This window comes from Berghia stephanieae, chromosome 5, assembly GCF_034508935.2.
Source record: "Berghia stephanieae isolate SIO BIC M18660-M18661 chromosome 5, UCSD_Bste_1.3, whole genome shotgun sequence".
Classification (NCBI taxonomy): Eukaryota; Metazoa; Mollusca; class Gastropoda; order Nudibranchia; family Aeolidiidae; genus Berghia; species Berghia stephanieae.
Window position 1 is genome coordinate 21,400,069 of NC_088364.1, and position 22,500 is coordinate 21,422,568.

Genomic DNA, 22,500 nt, shown 5'->3' on the forward strand with positions numbered 1-22,500 from the left:
TCAACAAAAAAAAAATGAAACCAAACAAACAAAACAAATCATAGCAAAAAAAACAAAAACAACAACAAACAAACCCCAAAAAAACAAACAACAAACAATCAAAACCATGATGTGTACAATGTCAAATCACTTTTTATTTTGTAGTTCGCATTTTTGGGAAATTACAATGAGTTGAGTTCCATGGCCAACATTTACACACACACACACACACATACACACACACAAAAAAAAAAGAAAGAGAGAGAGAGAGAGAGAGAGAGAGAGAGAGAGAGAGAGAGAGAGAGAGAGAGAGAGAGAGAGAGAGAGAGAGAGAGAGAGAGAGAGACGAAATGAAAAGGATAATAAGAAACAATTCTTATTTTAATCATAATATAATATTATAACAAAAGTTCACGATATTGCCCAATACCATAACATGACTGAACACTGAGTTCCGTAGCAATCATAATAATAATAATAATAATAATAATAATAATAATAATAATAATAATAATAATAATAATAATAATAATAATAATGATGATGATGATGATGATGATAGTACATAATAACAACAACTATTATTATTTTACCATGTTTACTATTTTTATTATTTAAAAAAATATACTATTATCACTTTCATTACTATTATTATCTTATGTAATATAGCCGTAATAATAATAATAATAATAATAATAATAATAATAATAATAATAATAATAATAATAATAATATAATAATAATAATAATGCTAATAATAATAATAATAATAATAATAATAATAATAATAATAATAATGATAATAATAATAATAATAATAATAATAATAATAATAATAATAATAATAATAATAATATAATGATGATGATGATGATGATGATGATAATAATAATAATAATAATAATAATAATGATTATCATCATCATCATCATCATCATCATCATCATTATTATTATTATTATTATTATTATTATTATTATTATTATTATTATCGCCATCATTACTATCATATCATTACAAATATTATTATCATTCCTACTTTTCTTCTGTTATTATTATTATTATTATTATTATTATTATTATTATTATTATTATTATTATTATTATTATTATTATTATTATTGCTGTCCGTTCAATGAACGGTGCCCGTTTAATTAAATATAATTAAAGTGTTGAATAAAATTTTAACTCAACTTCTATTGTCTTAATAGACGATGCAATTTTCAACTTCGTAAGAGAACTCCACGGACCTTTTTATGAAATTGATTGTATTCAAATTAATGAGGAGCCACACATGGTATGCATTCAATGTGTTACTAAAAATCCAATGTACCAAATACATTATTATATAATACAAGCATAGCTGTCCATCCAATGATTTTTTTTTTTTTTTTTTTTTAAGGGTTTTACGGCGCTTGCAACACATTTAGGTTATATCAGCGCCAGTAAAAAGGAAGAAAATGGGATAGTAAAAAGTTCTAGAATTACAATTAAAGCACCCAAGAAAAGTAAGACAAAGGGAATTGAGAACAAATAGGGATCAATGTAGATTCCAAGAGCATACCACCAATGTACTTAGTTTGAAATCAACTACAAGTCTCATCCAGACACAAGCACAAAATCCAACAAAGAGACACACTCAAATGCTTACATTATACATTCAAAATAAAAATAATAATACATAACAGAGAGATGATTTACAAGGAAAAAAATATCATCTCCCAAAACAATAACTATGCATTTGACTGTTACTGTTTCCCTCCCAGCCAGGATTCCGGCCAGTGCCAGGCAAAACAAGTAATCTCATTCCGAGACAAAGACAGAAAGCATGTTGGATAACAGATATAAGGGGATAGAAGACACAGTATGTACCTCCCTGCCCGCTATGGGAGGTCAGGATCCCCACCCAGGTCCATCCAATGAATGGTGCCCGTTCAATGAATATGATGATAATAAGTTGATCATTTCAAAATTTATGTTTCAAGTGTTGAATAAAATTTGAAATCAATTTCTATTAAGATCCACGAGGCTTTTTATTTAGGCATGGAGAGATATATTTTCTGCATGTAACATCTTATATATTTCCCTCACTTATGGTGAGAATTCTTAACCTATTTTAAGAAGGGGAAATGGTTCATATAATTTTTAAAAATTGATTGAATTCAAGATAATGAGAGGGACGAGGAACCACTAACGGTATCAATTTAATGTAAATATTTCCTCCTCACTTTCATACCCGCTAAGTGGAAGGCTGACACACAACCCGAAACTGCTAAAATTGATGGCATCTGTCTTCGATGGGATTTGAGGAAACAAATTTGGTTTTTCGATAAAACTATCACAATGTCTAATCAATCTCATTATGCATACAAACCATCTTCATGTCAATTGTAAACACCATGCAGAATTTGGTATGTATGAGTTGCATTGTACAGGAGTACGGCACCTATAAGGTGCTATGCTACATCAGCATAAAAGTGTCACGGTCACAGGGAACCCACATATCGGGATCAAGCACGTCTGTTCCTGGCTAGAGTCACAATTTCGTCAATGGGCATAGAATCCAGCCCATGTAGTAGAGTGCCTGCTGGTCTAGTTGTCGAGCGCTTCAAGTAGGTAATAAAAGTTCGACGCAGGAGGCGGTCTGCGTCAATGCGTAAGATATGCCCCGCAAAGCGGAGCCTGCATCTCATCACAGTAGCTACCAGGTCGAATTCGGGGCGTTTTACAGTTTCTCTGTAGTCCTCTCTCGTAATGAGGGAAAGGCATCGGCTGTTGAAACCTTCACAGTTTTAGTTACACTCTATAAGTCGCCAAGCCTCGCAACCATGTGTGAGGATAGAGCAGAAACTAGAGGCATACAAACTGATTTTCTTTCCGCGGGACAGACGGTGATCGGATCACATATGGGATAGAGAGTTGAATGTTGTTTGTGCTATTGACATTCTGTATTCAACAGCACCATCGCACTGGATACGACTACCAAGGTATTCAAAGGAGTAGACATTGTCTAATTGTAACCCTCGATAGTCACACGAGTAAGTTCACTTTCCTTGTCTTTGCGAGAGATCCTTTGCGCGATCTTACAGTCTTTCCACCATCGCACCACCAGTCTTGATGAATAGCAAGGCCTCCCTTGTTTGGAAAGTCTCGTTCACAGGAAGGGCATATGTTTTTAAATCCCATGGCTGCAATGTCGTCATCTGTTGTTTCCGAGAAACTGATTTCCTTGTGGATGTGCAGAGCTTTGGTTTTTGGAATTGAGATTTCCATAGCTGCATCTTCTCGCGATCCTGCTGCTATGGAGGATATACGTTCTGATGCGTCTTGGACGTTTTCATTTAGGAGGCCAGCGTCGAGGGAGCTTATTGAATCCTGGTTGGGTGACAAGCCGACAGTAACTCCGGCATTTGGGTTATAATGAATTTTGAAAATGTGCATGAGGCCGGCAATGAAAGCGATTGAGGAAAATATATCGCCTTGGAGCACACCACGAGCGATATTGAAGGCTGCAGAGGTTTCTTCATTTCCGTCGGGCTTTCTAATTCTCACGCATCCAGATTCTGCATCGAAGATGGTTTGGATGACCCGACGAAGTTTTACCGATGCTCCAGCCGAGCTGAGTGCGTTGTCTAGAAATGTGTGGCTTACAGTGTCAAATGACAGATCATCACACCTAGAAACTACAGTGTGCCCTGAAGACCACTTGACAGATCAAGAACTTCAAACCGGCATTAACGGGCTGAGCGACGGGAAAGCACCAGGTCACGACGGTTTACCAATAGAAGCCTTCAATTACTCCCCAACCGCGTCAGCAGAACTGTTCCGCATAGTCAAGCTCATCTGGGACACTGAAGAGGTTCCTCGAGATATTGTCAAAGGTGTGTTTATTATGCTTTATAAAAAGAAGGACAGAGATGACTTCAAAAACTACCGTGCAATTTGCCTACTCTGTCACGCCTACAAACTGTTATCTACTGTAATTGCAAAGGGTTTGAACATAGAACTCCAATCAAGCTTACCAGACAGTCAGGCCGGTTTTCGACAAGTAAGAGGAACCAGAGATAATATCTGTATCCTGAAGTGGGCAATTGACATGCTCATCAACCAGTCCAAACCAGCTGTCGTTACATTCATCGACAGAATTTGGTGATAATTGGTCCAGTGGATTCGGAGCCTGAGTGTTACAAAAAATCTAATTTGCAAAATACACATGTAATAAGATCATTATTATCAATAACATTATTCCTATTATTATTATTACTACTACTACTATTATTATTATTATTATTATTATTATTATTATTATCATTATCATTACTATCCCATTTTCTTCCTTTTTACTGGCGCTATTATTATTATCATTTTTAATATTATCATTATTATTATTTTTAATATTATTATTATTATAAAATATTTACATATATATAATATGTAAACAAAACATAATACACTGCATACTCCCAAAACTCTTAACTTTACATTTGATTGTTTCAGTCCCAGCTAGGGTATCCAGCCAGGACCAGGACAAAACCAAATAATCTCATTCCAAGACAAAGACGGAAAGGATGTTGGAAAACAGATATAGGGGGATAAAAGACACAGTAAGTACTTCCCTGCCCACTATGGGAGGTCAGGAACCCCACCCAGATGTACCAATGTAGAAGCCACTAGCATAGAAAGGCAAACTTTCCCATAAGAATAATTTAATCCACTCCTTATTCGGATTTAAAATTCCCCTTTTAGCCCCTGGTTCATTGGGGATTATAAACAATTGAATCAGTTCATATGAGAAATAAAGAAAAAATAATAAAACTTTCAATGAATATGAAATGTTTCAATATTTTACACTTGCAGCAAATCGTATTCTGATTATGAAGAAATAATGGGGTTGGTTTTAAAAGTATTTTGATAAATCTGATTGATGGGCACGTGTTGACTGAAATCATAGAATCCCTCCCCCCTAAAAAGATAAGTCCAGTTCAAACACACCCTTGAGGACTGACTTTTACAATGCCTTCCTGACATTAAGAGATATAATAGTCAAACTATGTCACAGTATCTGTCACTACCTATAGCCATGATACCCATTCTCATCCGAGTCGAGTGGGGTAATGTGAATAGCGCCAGTAATAAGGAAGAAAATGGGATAGTAATAATTTCTGGAATTACAATTAAAGCACCCAAGAAAAGGTGCGACAAAGAGGAATTGGTTCAAATAGGAAACAGATGTAGATTTCATGAGCACACTATCAAAGTACTTAGTTTGAGATCTCCTAAAAGTCTCATCCAGACACAAGCACAAGTCCCCACAAAGAGGATACACTCAAATGTTGACAAATCATAATGTATGTAGGCATGCATGTACGATGGTATGCTGGTTTGTATGTATGTCTGCATGTATGTATGTATGTATGTATGTATGTATGTATGTATGTATGTATGTATGTATGTATGTATGTATGTATGTATGTATGTATGTATGTAAACCGCAAGTATGTATGTATGTATGTATGTATGTATGTATGTATGTATGTATGTATGTATGTATGTATGTATGTATGTATGTATGTATGTATGTATGTATGTATGTATGTGCGCTCATTTCTTTTGGATACATGTGAAGAAACAATGTGCTTGCGTGTATGTTTGTGTATGTCTGTGTCTGTATTTGAAAATGTGTTGATGTTCATACCATGAACCAAACTGTTTGAGTATTGTTTACCTCACATGAATTGCCTTTTATTTGGACAATAAAGATTATATTATTATTATGGAAAAGTATATCATCTCCCAAAACTAACTATACATTTGACTGTTTCCCTCTCAGCCAGGGTATCTAGCTTGGGTCAGGACAAAACCAAGTAATCTCATTCCAAGACAAAGACAGAAAGCAAGTTGGAAAACAAATACAAGGGAATCAAAGACACAGTAAGTACCTCCCTGTCTACTATGGGAGGTTAGGAAACCTACCCAGTAAGTCTAGAATTACAATTAAAGCATCAAAGAAAGAAAAGGTAAGACAAAGGGGAATTGGTTCAAATAGGAAACAGATGTAGATTCTAAGAACACACTATCAGTGTACTTAGTTTGAGATCACCTAAATGCAAGCACATGATCCCACTAAGAGGAACACACTCAAATGTTTACACATTATATATTCTAACATAGTTGTGGTCCAGTTTGGCGAAGATATAAATAAAAAGTTTTCCTTTTTTGGTCAAAGAAAACCTAACAAGAGAGAAGTTTTTGAGACAATAAAAGAAGACACAACAAGTACCTCCCTGCTCACTGTGGGAGGTCGGGAACCCCGCTCAGGAAATGCAGTGCTGCAAAGTGAGCTAGGGCTAGGTGACTTGCTCAAGGCCTCACAACGCGGTAGGTGGTCGAACTCGGTACCTTACAGGTATGAAGATAAGACCATACCACTGAGTCACGCTACACCATTTTAGGACTTGTTTTCATTACATCAACAAAATTATATATGAATAAAAATGAAAATAAATGTGCAGTGTAGCGATAATCCTACATCGACGTTCCAGAAACAAATTATGATACATAAATTGTCAATACCAATTTTACATTGCAGGCAAACATATATTCATACTCTTTAATAAATGAATTTCCAAACCACAAACAAAATAGTGGTACCAGACTGTGGCGGATATCTTACTGCAGGAGTTCCAACAATATTATATCCCTTATATCGTTCTGTTATTAATGTTCATTCTCAGATATATAACTTGTGGACAAAAGAAAAACATGCACTCTCACTCTCAAGTTCGAGCAAAATGTTTGGAGAGGAAGCTATCCTTGTCCTCCATTTATGCAGAAAGTTAATAACTATGTTACCGATTGTAGTTCATTTTGTTTTTGTTTTTGTCTTTAAAGGTTTTGCGGTGCTTGCGACACATTTAGGTCACTTCAGTGCCAGTAAAAAGGAAGACAATGGGATAGTTAAATATTCTAGTTTTACAATTGAAGGCACTCGAGAAAAAGTAAGACATATTGTTTTTAAGGGTTTTACGGCGCTTGCAACACATTTAGGTCATATCAGCGCCAGTAAAAAGGAAGAAAATGATAATTAAAAGTTGTAGAATAACAATTATAGCACACAAGAAAAAGGAAGACAAAGGGGAATTGGTTCAAATAGGAAACAGATGTAGATTCCAAGAGCACACTATTAAAGCACTTGTTTGAGATCACCTAAAAGTCTCATTCAGACACAAGCACAGGTCTCCACTAAGAGGAATACACTCAAATGTTTATAAATCATATATAATACATAAACGAAACATAATACAGCGCATAACAGAGAGATGATTTACAAGTAAAAAAATATCATCTCCCAAAACAATAACTATGCATTTGACTGTTTCCCTCCCAGCTAGGACTCCGGCCAGGGCCAGGACAAAACCAAGTAATCTCATTCCAAGACAAAGACAGAAAGCATGTTGGAAAACAGATAAAATGGGATAGAAGACAAAATATGTACCTCCCTGCCCACAATGGGAGGTCAGGATCTCCACCCAGATTTTGTTTGTTTGTTGCTTTAGGTCTCTTCCAACACAATTGAGGTTATATGAGAGACCGCTGAAACAAAAAAACAAGCAATCTAACAAAAATAGTACAAATGTAAATCAAAATCATAACCTAAAGATATCATAAGCTAAATTATAAATAACCAAGAACAAACAGGCAGAAGATTTACAGAAAAAAAAATATCCCCTGTCAAAAATACAATCACAAACCAAAGAAGCAGGATAGGCTAGTAAAGAGAAGAAGAAACGACATCACTATCGGATCGTACACCCATGCGAACATCATAGGTATATGATTCAAGGGTGATGCTCCCATCCAACCACCCGCTATCTCCACCCAGAAGTAAGACATAGGGGAATGGCTCAAATAGGAAACAGATGTAGATTCCAAATGCATACCATCAACCTTCTTTGTCTGAGATCACCTAAAAATTTCATCCAGACATACTAAGAGGAATACACTCAAATGTCTACAAGACATGTTCAAAACAAAACAAAAGTATAATTATCAGTACATAACAGAGAAATGATTTACAAGGAAAAAAATATCACCTCCAAAACAAACACTTTACATTTGACTGTTTCCCTCTCAGCCAAGGACTCCAGCAAGGGCCAGGACAAAACTAAGCAATCCCAGTCAAAGACAAAGACATGTTGTTTGTTTGTTTTTAATGGTTTTACGGTGTTTGCGTCACATTTAGGTCCTTTCAGCATCAGTAAAAAGGAGGAACATCGGATAATGAAACAAAATTATAGATTTTCAATTGAAAGCACACAAGAAAAAGTAAGACAAAGGGGAATGGTTTAAACAGGGAACAGATGTAGATTCCAAGAGCACGCTACCAGTGTATTTAGTCTGAGACCACCTAAAAGTCTCATTCCGACACAAGCACAAGTCCCCACTAAGAGGAATACATTCAAATGTTTACAGATTATCATATATAAAATAAAAAATAATTCAGTGCTTAATAGAGAGAGGATTTACAAGACAGAAAAAAAATTCATCTCCCAAAACAAACACTATACATTTGACTGTTTCCCTCTCAGTCAAGGGAAAGGACAAAACCAAGACAAAGACAAAAAGCAATTGGAAAACAGGTGGGTATAGAAGACATAGTAAGTGACATGCCTGCCCACTATGGCAGGTCAGGACCTCTACCCACGCATTTATTTTAATATTGCAAGACTAAATCTGATACCATGGCTAAAATTATATCATATTGTAAGCATTCTGGTAACTGTAGGGTTAACCCATTGATTCTCAAAAAAAGTTTGCCCTTTTAACTTTGAACTAAGAAGCCAAGGGAAAAAACTCTTGAGAAAAACTGATCTCATTTCACTAAAATGTTTACTGTTTCGGTACCAATGATGAAATCCTAATGAAAGTGATATTTTCAAATAAAGAAATGAATTCCCATTAATTTGATATATGACATACATGTTTGTGACAAATACAACGTTGGGAAAAAATGAATAAAGTCAAAGAATAAATAAAAATACCAATATTTAAGTTAATTGATTAGGATCAATTTTAATTGTACTTTCCTTTTAGAAAATCATATATTTGTGAAATCTAGCCACCTGAATCAATATTATCGGCTACAATTTAATCTAAAGCATTTTCAAAGATCAAAGAATTTAAAATATTAAAAGCCATTTTTCAAGTTTCGGGTAAATTTGAGTGAAAGAATTCGTCACACTTAAAAAAATCCATGTTCAGCTTGCAATTGTAGTTTTTAGAAATGGTAAACAGTTACTTTAACTTTCACTATATCATGGATACTGGCTAAAAACCTACCAAAGGTGTTCTCCTTCCTTAAATGAGCTTCAAACCACGAACCTGTTCGATAGCCTTAGCGGGTACATCTGGTCGCATTGAGAAGCATGATGTTGGATTTTAGCAGGCGCAATCAGGTGCATTGAGAAGCTATGGGTTAATGGATATTTTCCATGAAACAACAAAAGTAATATAAATATATATCAGGGTTGCCAGTTCAGGAGGCAACAATTTGCTGAACTTTTACAAAAATACATTGACCGATCCATCCTGAACTCCAATAGAGAGACAATATGTACTTACTTTTTTCCGTTTAGCAGGTGACTGAAAAATATACTGAGTTTTTATAATATAATGAATTCCGTAAATATACGGAAAATTGGCAACCTTGAGATATATATATATATATATATAATAATAATATATATATATATCACGTAATATTTATCACGATGTTGGGAGTCAGTCTACATCGATGTTTCAGGCCTTACAGCCATCGGCAGGACTGTGTGTTCGCTCCATTGTTACACGTCGAGCACAATTCATACCATACTTGTATCTAACATGATTCAATAGTACATATATATATATATATATATAAAATAAAATTATTGTCGACTTCTACAGATTTCATGCACTGGACAATTTCTACGGGAAGTATATACGAATATATATATAATATATATATATATATATATATATATATATATATATATATATATATATATATATATGTGTGTGTGTGTGTGTGTGTGTGTGTGTGTGCAACAATGCCGCCAATAAGAAACATTTTATTCCATAAATTATACATGCATCATAGCACCCACCAACTGTCAAAATTGACCTCTTTAAACTTTAATTCATCAAGTATAACAGTGATGACTTTTCTAAATTCATAATGTTGTTGTTCGAATATGAAATGATAAAATAAAGTCAAGTTAAAGCTTTACATGTAATCAGTAAGTTACACACAATGTCATAAAAGTTGTAATAAAAATGTTGCTGCTTTAAGCTCGAAGAAAAAACCCCCCAATAAATAATGAATTGTAAGCTTCAATTTATTAGAGGAAGACAGATACTGTTGACGTTTTGGGTGTCCAAAACAACACCACTATCACAATCACATTATCTCATTCGTCTGTAGTGTTTCATTCATTCTGTTTTGTTGATAAAGTATCTGTCTTCGTCTAATAAATTGAAGCTTACAATTCAATATTTATCGTTATTTTTTCATCAAAGTTGTAGAAAATCTTACATCTCATCACACAGTTTTATGAATCATGTGTCCATTATGGCACTAAATACAGAGGATAGTACAATGACAAATTAAATAGTACTACATATTTGAAACGAGCAAAGATGGAAGGACAGACACACTAAGAAAAAGTTCTTTTTTTTTTTTTCAACAAAGGTGAATGAAATGTTATATAGTTGCAAGAAAATCTTCTTAATTATAAGCAAATAGTGTTTTAGTATGCTTGTCAACCACATCCTATACAAATATCTTAACTGCTTCTAAATGAGCTGAATGAGTTATCTCAGTAAGATTTTTATAAGCGCAGTATTAACTTAATGAGCTCAAAGCCCTTTTACCCACGATACACTTGACATGCAGGAATGACAGGACACTTTAAGGCGCTATTACAATTTTTCCAGTAGAACAACGTAATGGCCAGCAAGGTAATCATTTTACACCTGAATATGGTGAGAAAATGTGAGTGAGTAAAAAGCTTTTCCAAGGGCTGCTTACAGCAGGACCTGACCAGGGAATTATAACTAGACCACTTATCTGCACTGATTATAAAAAAAACAAACAAAATAAAACCAAAACAACTTTTGTCACATCAGGTCTATACAGCAAGTAACAGAATGTATTCACAAAGGCAATGCAGGTCAGATGTGACTAGTGACTATCAACAAATTGTGGGCGAGACTTTTGTGAAACCCTCTGACCCCTCACAGGCCAACAAATATAAAGTAATAGCAGCATGTACAATGCTAATGCTTTATAATATTAATACATGGCAAAGTCCTTCAATACACACATACATAAGCGGTTAAATAGCACAATATCAAATAATGTGCTAAACAGCGTTTTACAAGAGGTCCATAGCCAATAGCAACACTCAACATGTAGAACGAGACATGACGCTGTTAGAGGATAATACAATTTTTTTTCTCCGACAGAGACAAAAATTCTAACTTTAATTCTTCAAGTATAACATTGATGACTTTTCTAAACTCATAATGTTGTTTTTAAAATCTAAAACGATAGGTACAGTGAGAGGATGCGAGTGAAGAGCCCATTCCAAGAACTCAAATATGTGCCACTCAGAGAGGAACTTGAACTCAGGAGTAACATACCACAAGACTATATAGATGCACGATACACAAACCGTGAAATGAGTAACACATAATAGCATAATTGTGTATTAGCAGTGTATAATTAATTAATTCAAGCTCATCATGTGGATGAAAAGGATATTACATAATACAGTATTTAAAACTGTATTATATTCAACTTGAAGTCAGATCTCTATCCTTATAATATCATCTATTTCAAATAGTAAGACCTGTTCACATCCTTTAGGGGCTTAACTGCACTAATAACATTTTAAAACCAACAGTCATACTCAAGAAAAGGAGGATTACACACACACACACACATAGAACCAACAAAACATAGATAAATAGTTGATCAGAGTCTGAAACAATCTAAGTAAATTTGAGCCTCAGAAAAAGGAAGGAAAGGCGGATTGATTCAATCCAAAATACTAGAAGTAGATGAAGGAGAAATCTTACTATTTCATTTTCAGGCAGAGCTTTGACAAGATAAGTTCTTTTCCAGGATAAGGACAGAAACCCACAAGAACGGCTATAATCGATAGAAAGATTTTATTCTCCTGAAAGGGGAGATAACTTGTACCAGTTGCACCCATAAAGAACACAATACATGGATCATCCACTATGAGCAACAAATAACAACCAATATATAAATATAAAACAATGAACTGAGAGACATAATTAAGGGCTTTACCACCCTCACAGACTTTTCTCAGTGGAAAGTCACACACACACACACACATATATATATATATATATATATATATATATATATATATATATATATATATATATATATATATATATATATATATATATATATATATATATATATACACACAAATCTCAAAGTACAAAACCCATAATCTCAAATAAAACATATGCATGAAATTTTACAATGCCAAATTTGTATGAAACTATGAATATGCTAAAAGGGAGATTTTTTTTGTTAAAGGTTCATAAAACTTTATATTTTAATGCTTTGAAGATGCATCTATATCGAAGCTAATATAATCAAAAGATTAAAATACATGTCACACATTTGAAATAAATATTTTTCCTAACTTTGTGAGGTACAAGCCATTTAAAATATTTATCCTAAAAGAAATATAGTAAAATGAAAATTGTGTGTTATCTGTAAGAATATCAATTTGTACAAGCAAATAAAAGAGAAAGATTTCTTGTTGTCTTGATAAGAATTCAACAATCCAGTAAAACTCCCATTACAAATAGTATAATTCATCTTCAAAACTTTATGCTACTATTTGTATGATTTTAGCATCTAGATATTTATCTTTGGCTTGTTTACATCAAAGTTATATTGCTGCAATGTGAATCATCCTTTTTATAATGAGAAGTAGTAAGTAATGAATGAGTAATATGTGGAATGAATTATTTTGATTATAAGTCTAATAGTGATCGAAATACCACATAAAAATGTCGTAAAAAATAAAACAAACAAATTTGATAGAATCAAACATTTAAAAAAAACAAACAATCAAACAAAGCACCAATTGCAATAATAATAATAATATTAATAATAATAATAATAATGGTTTTAATAAGCGCCTTACCCTGTATATCAACAAGCTCAAAGCGCATTAGGTGTAGTAACATACCAATTTGTAAGAATGCTAATATTGCTCTATTCATCTAAAACAATATATGAATGACAGTGGACACACACTCTCTCTCTCTATCTCACATACACACACAAAGAGAGAGAGAGAGAGAGAGAGAGAGAGAGAGAGAGAGAGAGAGATAGATAGAGAGAGAGAGAGAGAGACAGAGAGAGAGAGAGAGAGAGAGAGAGAGAGAGAGAGAGAGAGAGAGAGAGAGAGAGAAAGGGGGAAATTATTACTAAGCAAAGGGTTGCAAGCAATGGTTACTGTCCATTTAATGCTACGAAAATCAGGATAAACTCAATGGTCCAAACTGTTCGTGATACATATTTCTCATAATGGTTTTAGTTTGATACACATATAATGTCTATGAGACATAACTTAATGACAAATTAAGAAGTTTGTTATGCTCAATATCAGCTCATATAAATATGCCAGTGAATACTTCTTACAAAAATAATTATTTACAAGCACATATAAATACACAAATACAAAAATTTTTTTTTAAAAATAACAACTGAAAAAGCCTTAACATTCTTTGGTGTGAGAGACATTGAAATACAAAGACCTATAAATTGTAAACTTATTTAATTTGTATGTTTAGTTTTATTTTCCAGCTTTCTTTTTAAGTCACATAAGACTGAAGCTGTGAGTATGTCAACTAAACTGCTGTAACACTCAATGAGTTTTCAGTTTACAAGTTTGAAAGGTTCTCAAAGAAATTAATTTAGTTACGTATTTCATTACATCTGATAGCATCTAATAAATCAAAGTATTCATGTCTTCCAAACATAATAAATATCATGGACCCAATGAGCTAATGCTGAGTGACATGTCTGTTTAGTGAAAGTAATTCTCTGTTTTTATAAAATAGAACAGCTTAAATATCTAATAAGATATAAAAATGTTTATGGTGTTATATCCACTAAACATAATTTGAAAAAAATAGAATAAAAATTAAGTTTTAAGTGATCTATATCTTCTATATTTCTTTAAAGTGATCTTGAGAAACTTAATTAGTCCTTTTTAAAATCATAATAGCAGTAACTATCTTCGGATGTTGCACAGGGTGATCTGATAATTTGCTTATGTTCAATATAAATCAAGAGACAAAAACATGCTTTAAAAAAAAAGGATAAAAATATTGGGAAGACAGGCCGATAATGTTATAATGATAGCATGAGAGTAAGTGGAAGAAGATAAATATCACAGTATATATAAACACTTATATGGTCGGTTTAAGGACAGGTGAGTTATTGTATATTGGAGAAACACTTTGACAAAGTCACTTGGATTGAGAGATCATTCTTTGAGATTAAAATGATTCATATGAAACACTGACATTGTATGCTGAACAAAACGAGCTTAAAACGTTTTTTTTTAAAGTGAAAGAAAGAGAAGATTTGAGTTCTGAAAAATAATAGGGTAACCCCCTTGTCCTAAATACCGTCCATATATGGCTGTATGTCCTGTTCTACATACATATTTCATAGAACCATATTTCTCTATCAAAATGTGCATTTAAAAATACTTCAATTCCAGAAGATTTTCCAGTACTTCTAAAGTTTTTAAAATCCTTCAGCATGATAAGCATTCATAATAAATGACAATTTCTTGTTGGACCAGGTGTTGATAAAGAATATGCTAGGCGTTATCTAATTCAACAATCTCTTTTTGTTCTGCTTCTTTATCATTCACAAAAAGGCAGTTGCGTAATTTAGATAAATAGTAGGTAACAATGGGGAGATGTGTAAATTTATAATAATTGATTGCATTGCACAATATATGCAATATAAAATCAATTCTTTTAAAGACTGGAATATGGCATCCATTTCATCCCATACTAAAAGCTGATAATTGACAAATTGCACTGATATATTATTATGGCCTAAGGCCTGCATAACAAAAAGAAAATAATCTTCTTGTTTTTGTTCTTCAAATCTAATCACATTGATACCACTTAAATCCCCCCCCCCCCTATCCCTTAAAAAAAAAAAAAAAAACCCCAAAAAACATTAAGTCAACACACTGCAAGTCAGATGGTGAAATCTTGCATATTTGCATCAAACTGGCGTTCCTACCCAGATGGAAAAATCTGGTATTCTGCATCAGATTTGTTGAGCTATCAACTGACCTTAGAAAGCGTAATCTGAAGAGATTAAAAAGGGACACTTTATAGTATCAATGTTTCATCAAATCTGCTTCTTGCAATTCATGTTTGAGCCAGTCTGGTAGGTCTGCATTGAGAGTGGCCAAAAGTTTAGAAAGGTTGATGTTGTGTTTGCGATAAAACAGTCGCAGGTGGTGTTCAGACTCCTTGTCCATGAGTGGATAATTGTGGCCTTTACTTCTACCAAGGCACTTGTTCTTTCCCTCATTTACCACTTTACAGTAGAATCCTTTGTCAGGATTAAATCTGTGGAAGTTCAAAATTAATTTTAATATTTGTATCACAACAACAAATCACAATTAGTTGTTCCATGATAATTTACAATTATTTTTAAAAAATCCAAATAGCAGTAACAAGAAAAACCACAAAAGCAAAAACCAATTATGGTAAAACATCATAAATCTGATTAAGTCCTTCTCACCTTAGAAGTTGACTGTAGTCTAAGTAAGGATCAACACGTAAAAACTTTTGTATGTAATGCATCACACTGACTGGATCATTCCGCAGGTCATCACTATGAACAATGTGGATCTGAAATCACCATCATTTCAAAAATTATTAAAAAGGTCATCTAAAGCTGGAAACCATAAAGACTACACAAGTTGAATAAAAATAATCTCTAAACATACAGATCTCATAAATACATTCTAAAGTTAACCAATTCAATTATCACCATACAGTTTTAAAAAAACTCACATTGTACTATATTAATTCTTCTAATTTTCCATATTTATCACAAATCATTCAATTTCATGCAATTCATATTACCAGCTTTAATCAAGAAATGCCTTGTACTCAGTTCCACTTTAAACGATAAGCTAACCTTAATACTAAACATCTTCGTTTAACATTTCAACTTTATTGTTTCTCTCCATTCGCTAGCTATCTAAAACCTAATATTAAAAGATAATTGGTCTTCGGTATTAGAAAGAAAAAATCAAAACAACAGGTGGCTTCGATAGATGTGCTAAACTTTTACCCCTGAGATACGACTGGAGTAAAAGCTTTAAAACATAATATCGATTAACTGTACATTATATCAGTTTTTATTAGTGTGCCCATTTTTGTTTTAAAAAATAGACACTCTTACAGGGGTTACTCTTTTGGGGGGAACATGATAAATATAATCACTTAAACCAGTTATACAATTTGATTCTAAGATTTTGCTCTACCAAGCCTTACCATTTCTACATTAAATAAAACAAAAACCGACACTGTGCTATGCCAGGTTTTCTTTCCGTGAGAGAAACGAAACTCAGGATAGTGATCTACATAACATAAACTGCACCTACAGATAAACAGCAAGATGAGCTCCAACTCAATGGGCTCTCAAAGATGACCAATCAAATGAGATGTGAAATATATATGATAGCCCAAGAGATGAGGCGATGCCATAAAAAAGAAAAAGTATAAAAAATAAAATTATATTTATAATATAAATACAAAAAAGGCAATCCAGGCAATGCCTAATACAGGCATTTCGAAATTTGAATACATGGATATGCCAGCAATTTGGCGAGCATGAGGATGACTACTGCAACTGGTTGTAAACTTAAATTCAATGTAAGAAAAAAAAGGAAAAAAAGAAGGAAACAAACTCTAGTACGATGGAAAAATACCAAACCTGTTTTGCAGGGAAAAAGTCCAGCCACCTGATTATGTGTTGGGCATACAATCCAGGGGAGAGACAACGACTGCGTAAGAAATGAAGGGCCAGGGGTGACATGTCTGATGCACTGATCACTTCGTAGAAGGAATGGTTCAATGCTGTTGGATTCTTGTGAACTCTCTCATGCTGATGACATAAAATTATATCACCTAAAGCACTTAACTATTTGTGTCTTGCTAGGGAATAAGTACAATGTATATGACATGTATAAATTAACATAATTTATATTTATCTGGTTCTAAATAAAAGTCTACCCAGCAATAAAAACAAGGCAATACAGGCAATTCAAGAAATCAGTTTTATTATTAACCACAGGAACTCCAGTATGTTCAGGCGATTTCTTCCTTGGGTGATTCAAAGATGGAAGCAATGCCTTTGAAATAACATGCCTACGGCTGGAAAATGATTCTCACCTGATACCAGGAGTAAGCCCTTTGAGCTGGATTCATGAGGATGATGATAATTTTGGTGTTAGGCAAGAGGGCAGCAACACGTTTTGGCACTAACTCACTCTCAAAGTAATTGGCACTCTTTTCAAATAGAAGAGTAGTGTTGGCCTTCTGGACTTTAGGGAAGAATTCCATATACCTAGAAAGAAGGAGAATTTTGTCAACACAAAAAAGAAAAAAAAAGTGTTGGTAAAACTTAATATTCAATCTCAGTCTTTTAGTGGCAAAATAACAAGTTAAGGAGAATTATATTGAATCAATCATAAACATTTAAAGAGAAATCTAATGTTTTATCTTATATTGAAAACTCTCAACTATTAGAACCCCTTTGATTGCGGGGAACAAGATTTGAATTTTTTTTTATTCCAATAAAAACAAATCTGTAAGTAAAATTTGTCAGTGTATTCTGACATTGTTCCATTGAAGTTTGATCTTAATCGATAGCTCAAAGAAATATCAATGACTAATGATTCTCCAAAATTCTTTCCTTATTTATATTTAATACTTTGATACAATCTTATGATAAAAACTATAACCCCCCCCCCCCCCCCAATTAAAAAAAAAAAATAGAGCAATGTCTCAAATAAACCTAAATGACCACCAGCATGATTTACCAGTTGAGGCCATGAAAATAGTTATTGGTGTTGAAAAACTGGATCTCTTCGAATGTTTTGGGGCTTTGGTAATTACTGACAATAGATGGGTGCTCAGATAAGAAGGAATGTAGGGCTGTGGTACCTGTGGATAGCAAGAGAAAAAATTGTTTATGTCATATAATCAGTCCCTCGGCCTCCTGCAGAGTTTAAAACCACACCTCATACTCTTTGCTTTATAGACAGATTCATAAAACAGAATTTGTGTTGATGAGTTTCATGTACATAAAAACAAAACAAAAACAATAACAACAACTAAAATAAACACATCTATTCCATTATTAAATTAGTAGCATCTTTACATTTAACAAAATGAATTTGTTGATACATATCAAGACATGTTATCTTTAATATAAGAAAAAAAGTGTCATGAATCAAGCTATTTTTGTTTTTGCAGTTATCAACTGATACTCTCAAAATCTGTCCATTTACATGGCTGATTTGTAAATCTCCCATAGCCTTCACTCAAGTTAATACTTTTTTTCAAAATTAATCTTGAAAATCACGGATCAAGTAATCAACACTCCCTTTTATCTCACTCATCAACACACATTAAAAATTACTTAGCCAATGTGTAGGGTGACAAAAACAAAATACTGCATAAAGAAATCTAGGTTAACGTGTGCTTCATTGACAAAACAAAAACATAACTACAGGCATATAGGCAAAACGAGACCAAGTGACTGGAACTCAAAAAGATGAATCTGATAGAAGTAAGGAAAAAGACATTCAAGCAAAATTGTAATTTAGGCACCAGGCATGCTCTATGGTTTGTCTCTCGATTCGATGAATTTAGAACTTACCAGTTTTCTGTGGACCTACAATGATAAAGTCTGGCAGTCTGTCACAAGTTTGGTTGCTTGGCCAAATCTCATGATGTCGTTCATACTCACACGGGTTCTGTAAAAGACATCAGACTTGGTCAGCCCTGAATAAATTCTAGCCTGGAAACGCACTTTTCCAGCATTAAACTTACAGAGTGGCACTACATTTTTTTTTTCATTTTCATTATATTTTTTTTGGTCAGATATCTTTAACTGTTTTATTTTTCAGAGAGCTGATAACGTTTAACAACTTTATGCGCTCCAACTTGACTTATGTTGGATATTGATAAAAGATATATAACAATAATCAATATTTCATACAATTACATTATTTTAAAAAGTAACAATTATACAACATGGAAATTTGTGATGATAAATCATAAAAATAATGTGACCCACTTTATAAATGAAAAGACAACTTCTCTAAATATAAAACATATCATTCAATCTTTACATTGATTCTAACATCAAAGATTCATATTTCTAAGAAGCTAAGTTAAATGTATGTGAAAAAATTTACCGTCCAAATTGGGTCTTTGTCTTGAGGATACATCTCAAAATATTTTATCCCCAATTCTAGTGGAGGAATGGACAATAACTTAAGGTTGGTCCAGCATTTTAAAAAGCTGACAATGCTTTCAAAGAGATATGGTGCTAATCGATCATTTCCATAATTGGACAAATGTGTCATGAAAATATTGATCTGGAGAATTTAAAAAATATGAAAATTACTCTATGTTATCATAAATTCCACATAAAATGGTACAGTTTCACACTCTGACAAGAAGAAATATAAATAATACATTTAACTCTTTTATATATATATATATATATAGTGGTTAAGGCTGTGACTTGGAAGGCACCAGGTTCCAGACCCACTTCAGGTACTTTAGTTTTTATCCTTGAGCAAGATTATTAATCTTAATTTGCACAATATGGGTGATTACTGTTGACATCACACACTTGTTTGATGGATTATTTATATTCCTTCAGGGTTTGCCTAGGCAATGGCATCTCATGATGCCGCGTTAATTTCAGAATAGCATACCACCCACACTTCTCTGTTCACAAAGCCAAAACATACACACACACACACACTTTTACAAATATACCCATAAACAACCGGAAACACAAGTACAACATTTTATCAACAAAGTGACCATATCTGACAAGTTTCGTCGCTGAATAGGCAGATAAACTGCTGAACCAGCGGTGTTTTTAAAAAATGAGGTGAGAGAAATTGCTATAATATTTTTAATCCTTTGAGCCATTAGCAAATGGAGCCAGAGTTTATTCTGGTTTCTATAGTGTGAAACAGGCAATTGCTTACTATCTTTTTGATAGGATGCTAGTCTATATGAAAGTACTTTCCACCCCAGCTAATCACAACTGGGTGGACAGATGGGTCAGAAAAAAATCTTGACCGCACCTAAGATTGATCTCTGTCTCTTTGCGTGTGAAGCGAGTGCTCTATCAGTTGAGCTTTGGAGACCTCCACAATGATATTTTGGCTACTCTAAATTGTTAAGCAGCCTAAAATATACAAACATCAATCTCCATCGAAATATATATTATTTGAGGTTGTGTCAAAAGGTTTTTTTTTGTAGTATTCCACAAAAAAAGAAATTAATATTAAGTTAACTAAAAACAAACAAACAAAGCAGTGGAAAAATTAAGTTTTTATCTGTTTTTATGGGACGAAAATAATGAAAAATTATTTAAAATTGACAGTATAGCACCAAAATAAGGAATATATTGCTTTTCAGAGGGTCGAAAATGTGTGATTAAAGTTTATACTTAACATTGAATATTGGAAGATTTTTGTAACTTTCTTTTACATTGTATTCCCAAAACTGAAGACAAACTTGAGTTAACTAAAACCTATAATTTACTATCAAATAGAAAGAGAGAAAGAAAGAAAAATGTCAGCTTGACCCGCAGGTTTGTCTAAAACATTTATAAATATAAAGCATAAATATGATATGTTTTCCAGTATGATCAAATGGATTAGCAAACCATGTGATTGATGATTAGGTTGGTACAGAGGTTGAAAATAAATTATATAAATCAATTCCATTCCTAAATGGAAACTTTGTTACAATATAATTAAAGTAAAACAAGATATGCTAGTGATAACTTGATAACGTGTTAAAAATTAGAAATTTTTGTGTTAAGTGCAGTATAGATTGATTGAAGACAAGTAAACCAATTCCAAAATTAGACAATTAACTTTTGAGAATTACAATTCAAGATAAAAGTACCCTTTCAATATAAATTAAGCTTTTTAAATGCAGTATTGGAAATAATTTAGACTCTTATCAGGACTGCTTAAATGTGTCTACTCACAGGTGTTGTGAGGATGGTTTGGAAGAGATCCCCTCCTTGTATGAACCTGTTCAATTCAGACATACCACCAGGGAAGTCAGAGCCATAAACAATGTGCGTGAATAAACCGCATGTTTGTCTTGGCAACACCTGCAATAGATTAGAACAACCTGTTAAAAAACACTAGAAGACGTATTTGATCAGAAAAAGTACCTTTTCCAATAATTTGTTTTGCATTTGGTTATTTTATTACATGTGAAATTCATGTCTGAGTGACCAAATGATTTGCTTTATCTGTTATATAGATGAGCTTCTTGAGCAGCTTTGTTTATTTTGTTTTTAAGGGTTTTACGGAGCTTACGACACATTTAGATCATTTCAGCACCAGTAAAAAGGAAGAAAATCAGACTATAAAAGTTATAGATTTACAATTAAAAGCGCATGAGAAAAGTAAGACAAATGGCAATGGCACAAATAGGGAACAGATGTAGATTCCAAGAGCATACTATCATTGTGCATGGTTTGAGATACCCTAAAAGTCTCATCCTGAAACAAACACAGGTCCACACTAAGAGGGACACACTCAAATGTTTACAAACCACATGTTCAAAAAAAATAAAAATACAATACATAACAGAGAGATGATTTACAAGGAAAAAAATATCATCTCCCAAAACTATGACTATACATTCGACAGTTTCCCTCCCAGCCAAGGACTCTGGTCAGGGTCAGGACGAAACAAAGTAATCTCATTCCAAGACAAAGACAGAAAGCAACTGGGCAACAGATATAGCGAGATAGAAGTAGCAATGACTATGAAAATTTTTGTTTGCTATTTTTGTAGGAAATACTACTCTTAAATCAAAGCGCTATCTCCACTGAGTAAAAATCATTTGAATTTTGAAAATCCATAACAAAGTTATGCAGTTTCAAAGATGTCATTTATTTGGATGACTCACAGAGAGAAAAAAACCCGGAAAATATGGGACGCTTTTTCTGCGTTTTGTTCTGGTTTGTGCCTATATCTCGCTTAATACGTGGAATTAGATATTAAAACTTGGCAATTTTATGGCAAAATTATTAGAAAATATGATGAAGACATCAGAAGAGTTCTAACTTGTATAGTTTTAGAGCTGTATGGCTAGGGT

General features: G+C 33.2%; 2 protein-coding genes across 2 annotated transcripts in view; both read right to left on the minus strand.

Moving 5' to 3' along the window:
* Positions 1 to 7,513: 7,513 nt before the first annotated feature.
* LOC144972596 (uncharacterized) overlaps positions 7,514 to 22,500 on the minus strand; it is a 277,443-nt gene continuing 262,456 nt past the window's right edge. Inside the window, exon 2 of the mRNA XM_078913998.1 lies at positions 7,514 to 7,851. The gene's annotated coding sequence lies outside the window, so the exon portion shown is untranslated. The remainder of the gene's footprint in view (positions 7,852 to 22,500) is intronic.
* LOC144972589 (bifunctional heparan sulfate N-deacetylase/N-sulfotransferase 4-like) overlaps positions 15,310 to 22,500 on the minus strand; it is an 18,377-nt gene continuing 11,186 nt past the window's right edge. Inside the window, exons 6-13 of the mRNA XM_078913986.1 lie at positions 21,374 to 21,502; positions 19,548 to 19,730; positions 19,007 to 19,103; positions 18,165 to 18,288; positions 17,515 to 17,689; positions 17,057 to 17,227; positions 15,854 to 15,963; positions 15,310 to 15,678 (exon numbers count right to left, since the gene is read on the minus strand). Coding sequence (XP_078770112.1) covers positions 15,444 to 15,678; positions 15,854 to 15,963; positions 17,057 to 17,227; positions 17,515 to 17,689; positions 18,165 to 18,288; positions 19,007 to 19,103; positions 19,548 to 19,730; positions 21,374 to 21,502 — 1,224 coding nt within the window. The 3' untranslated portion in view covers positions 15,310 to 15,443. The remainder of the gene's footprint in view (positions 15,679 to 15,853; positions 15,964 to 17,056; positions 17,228 to 17,514; positions 17,690 to 18,164; positions 18,289 to 19,006; positions 19,104 to 19,547; positions 19,731 to 21,373; positions 21,503 to 22,500) is intronic.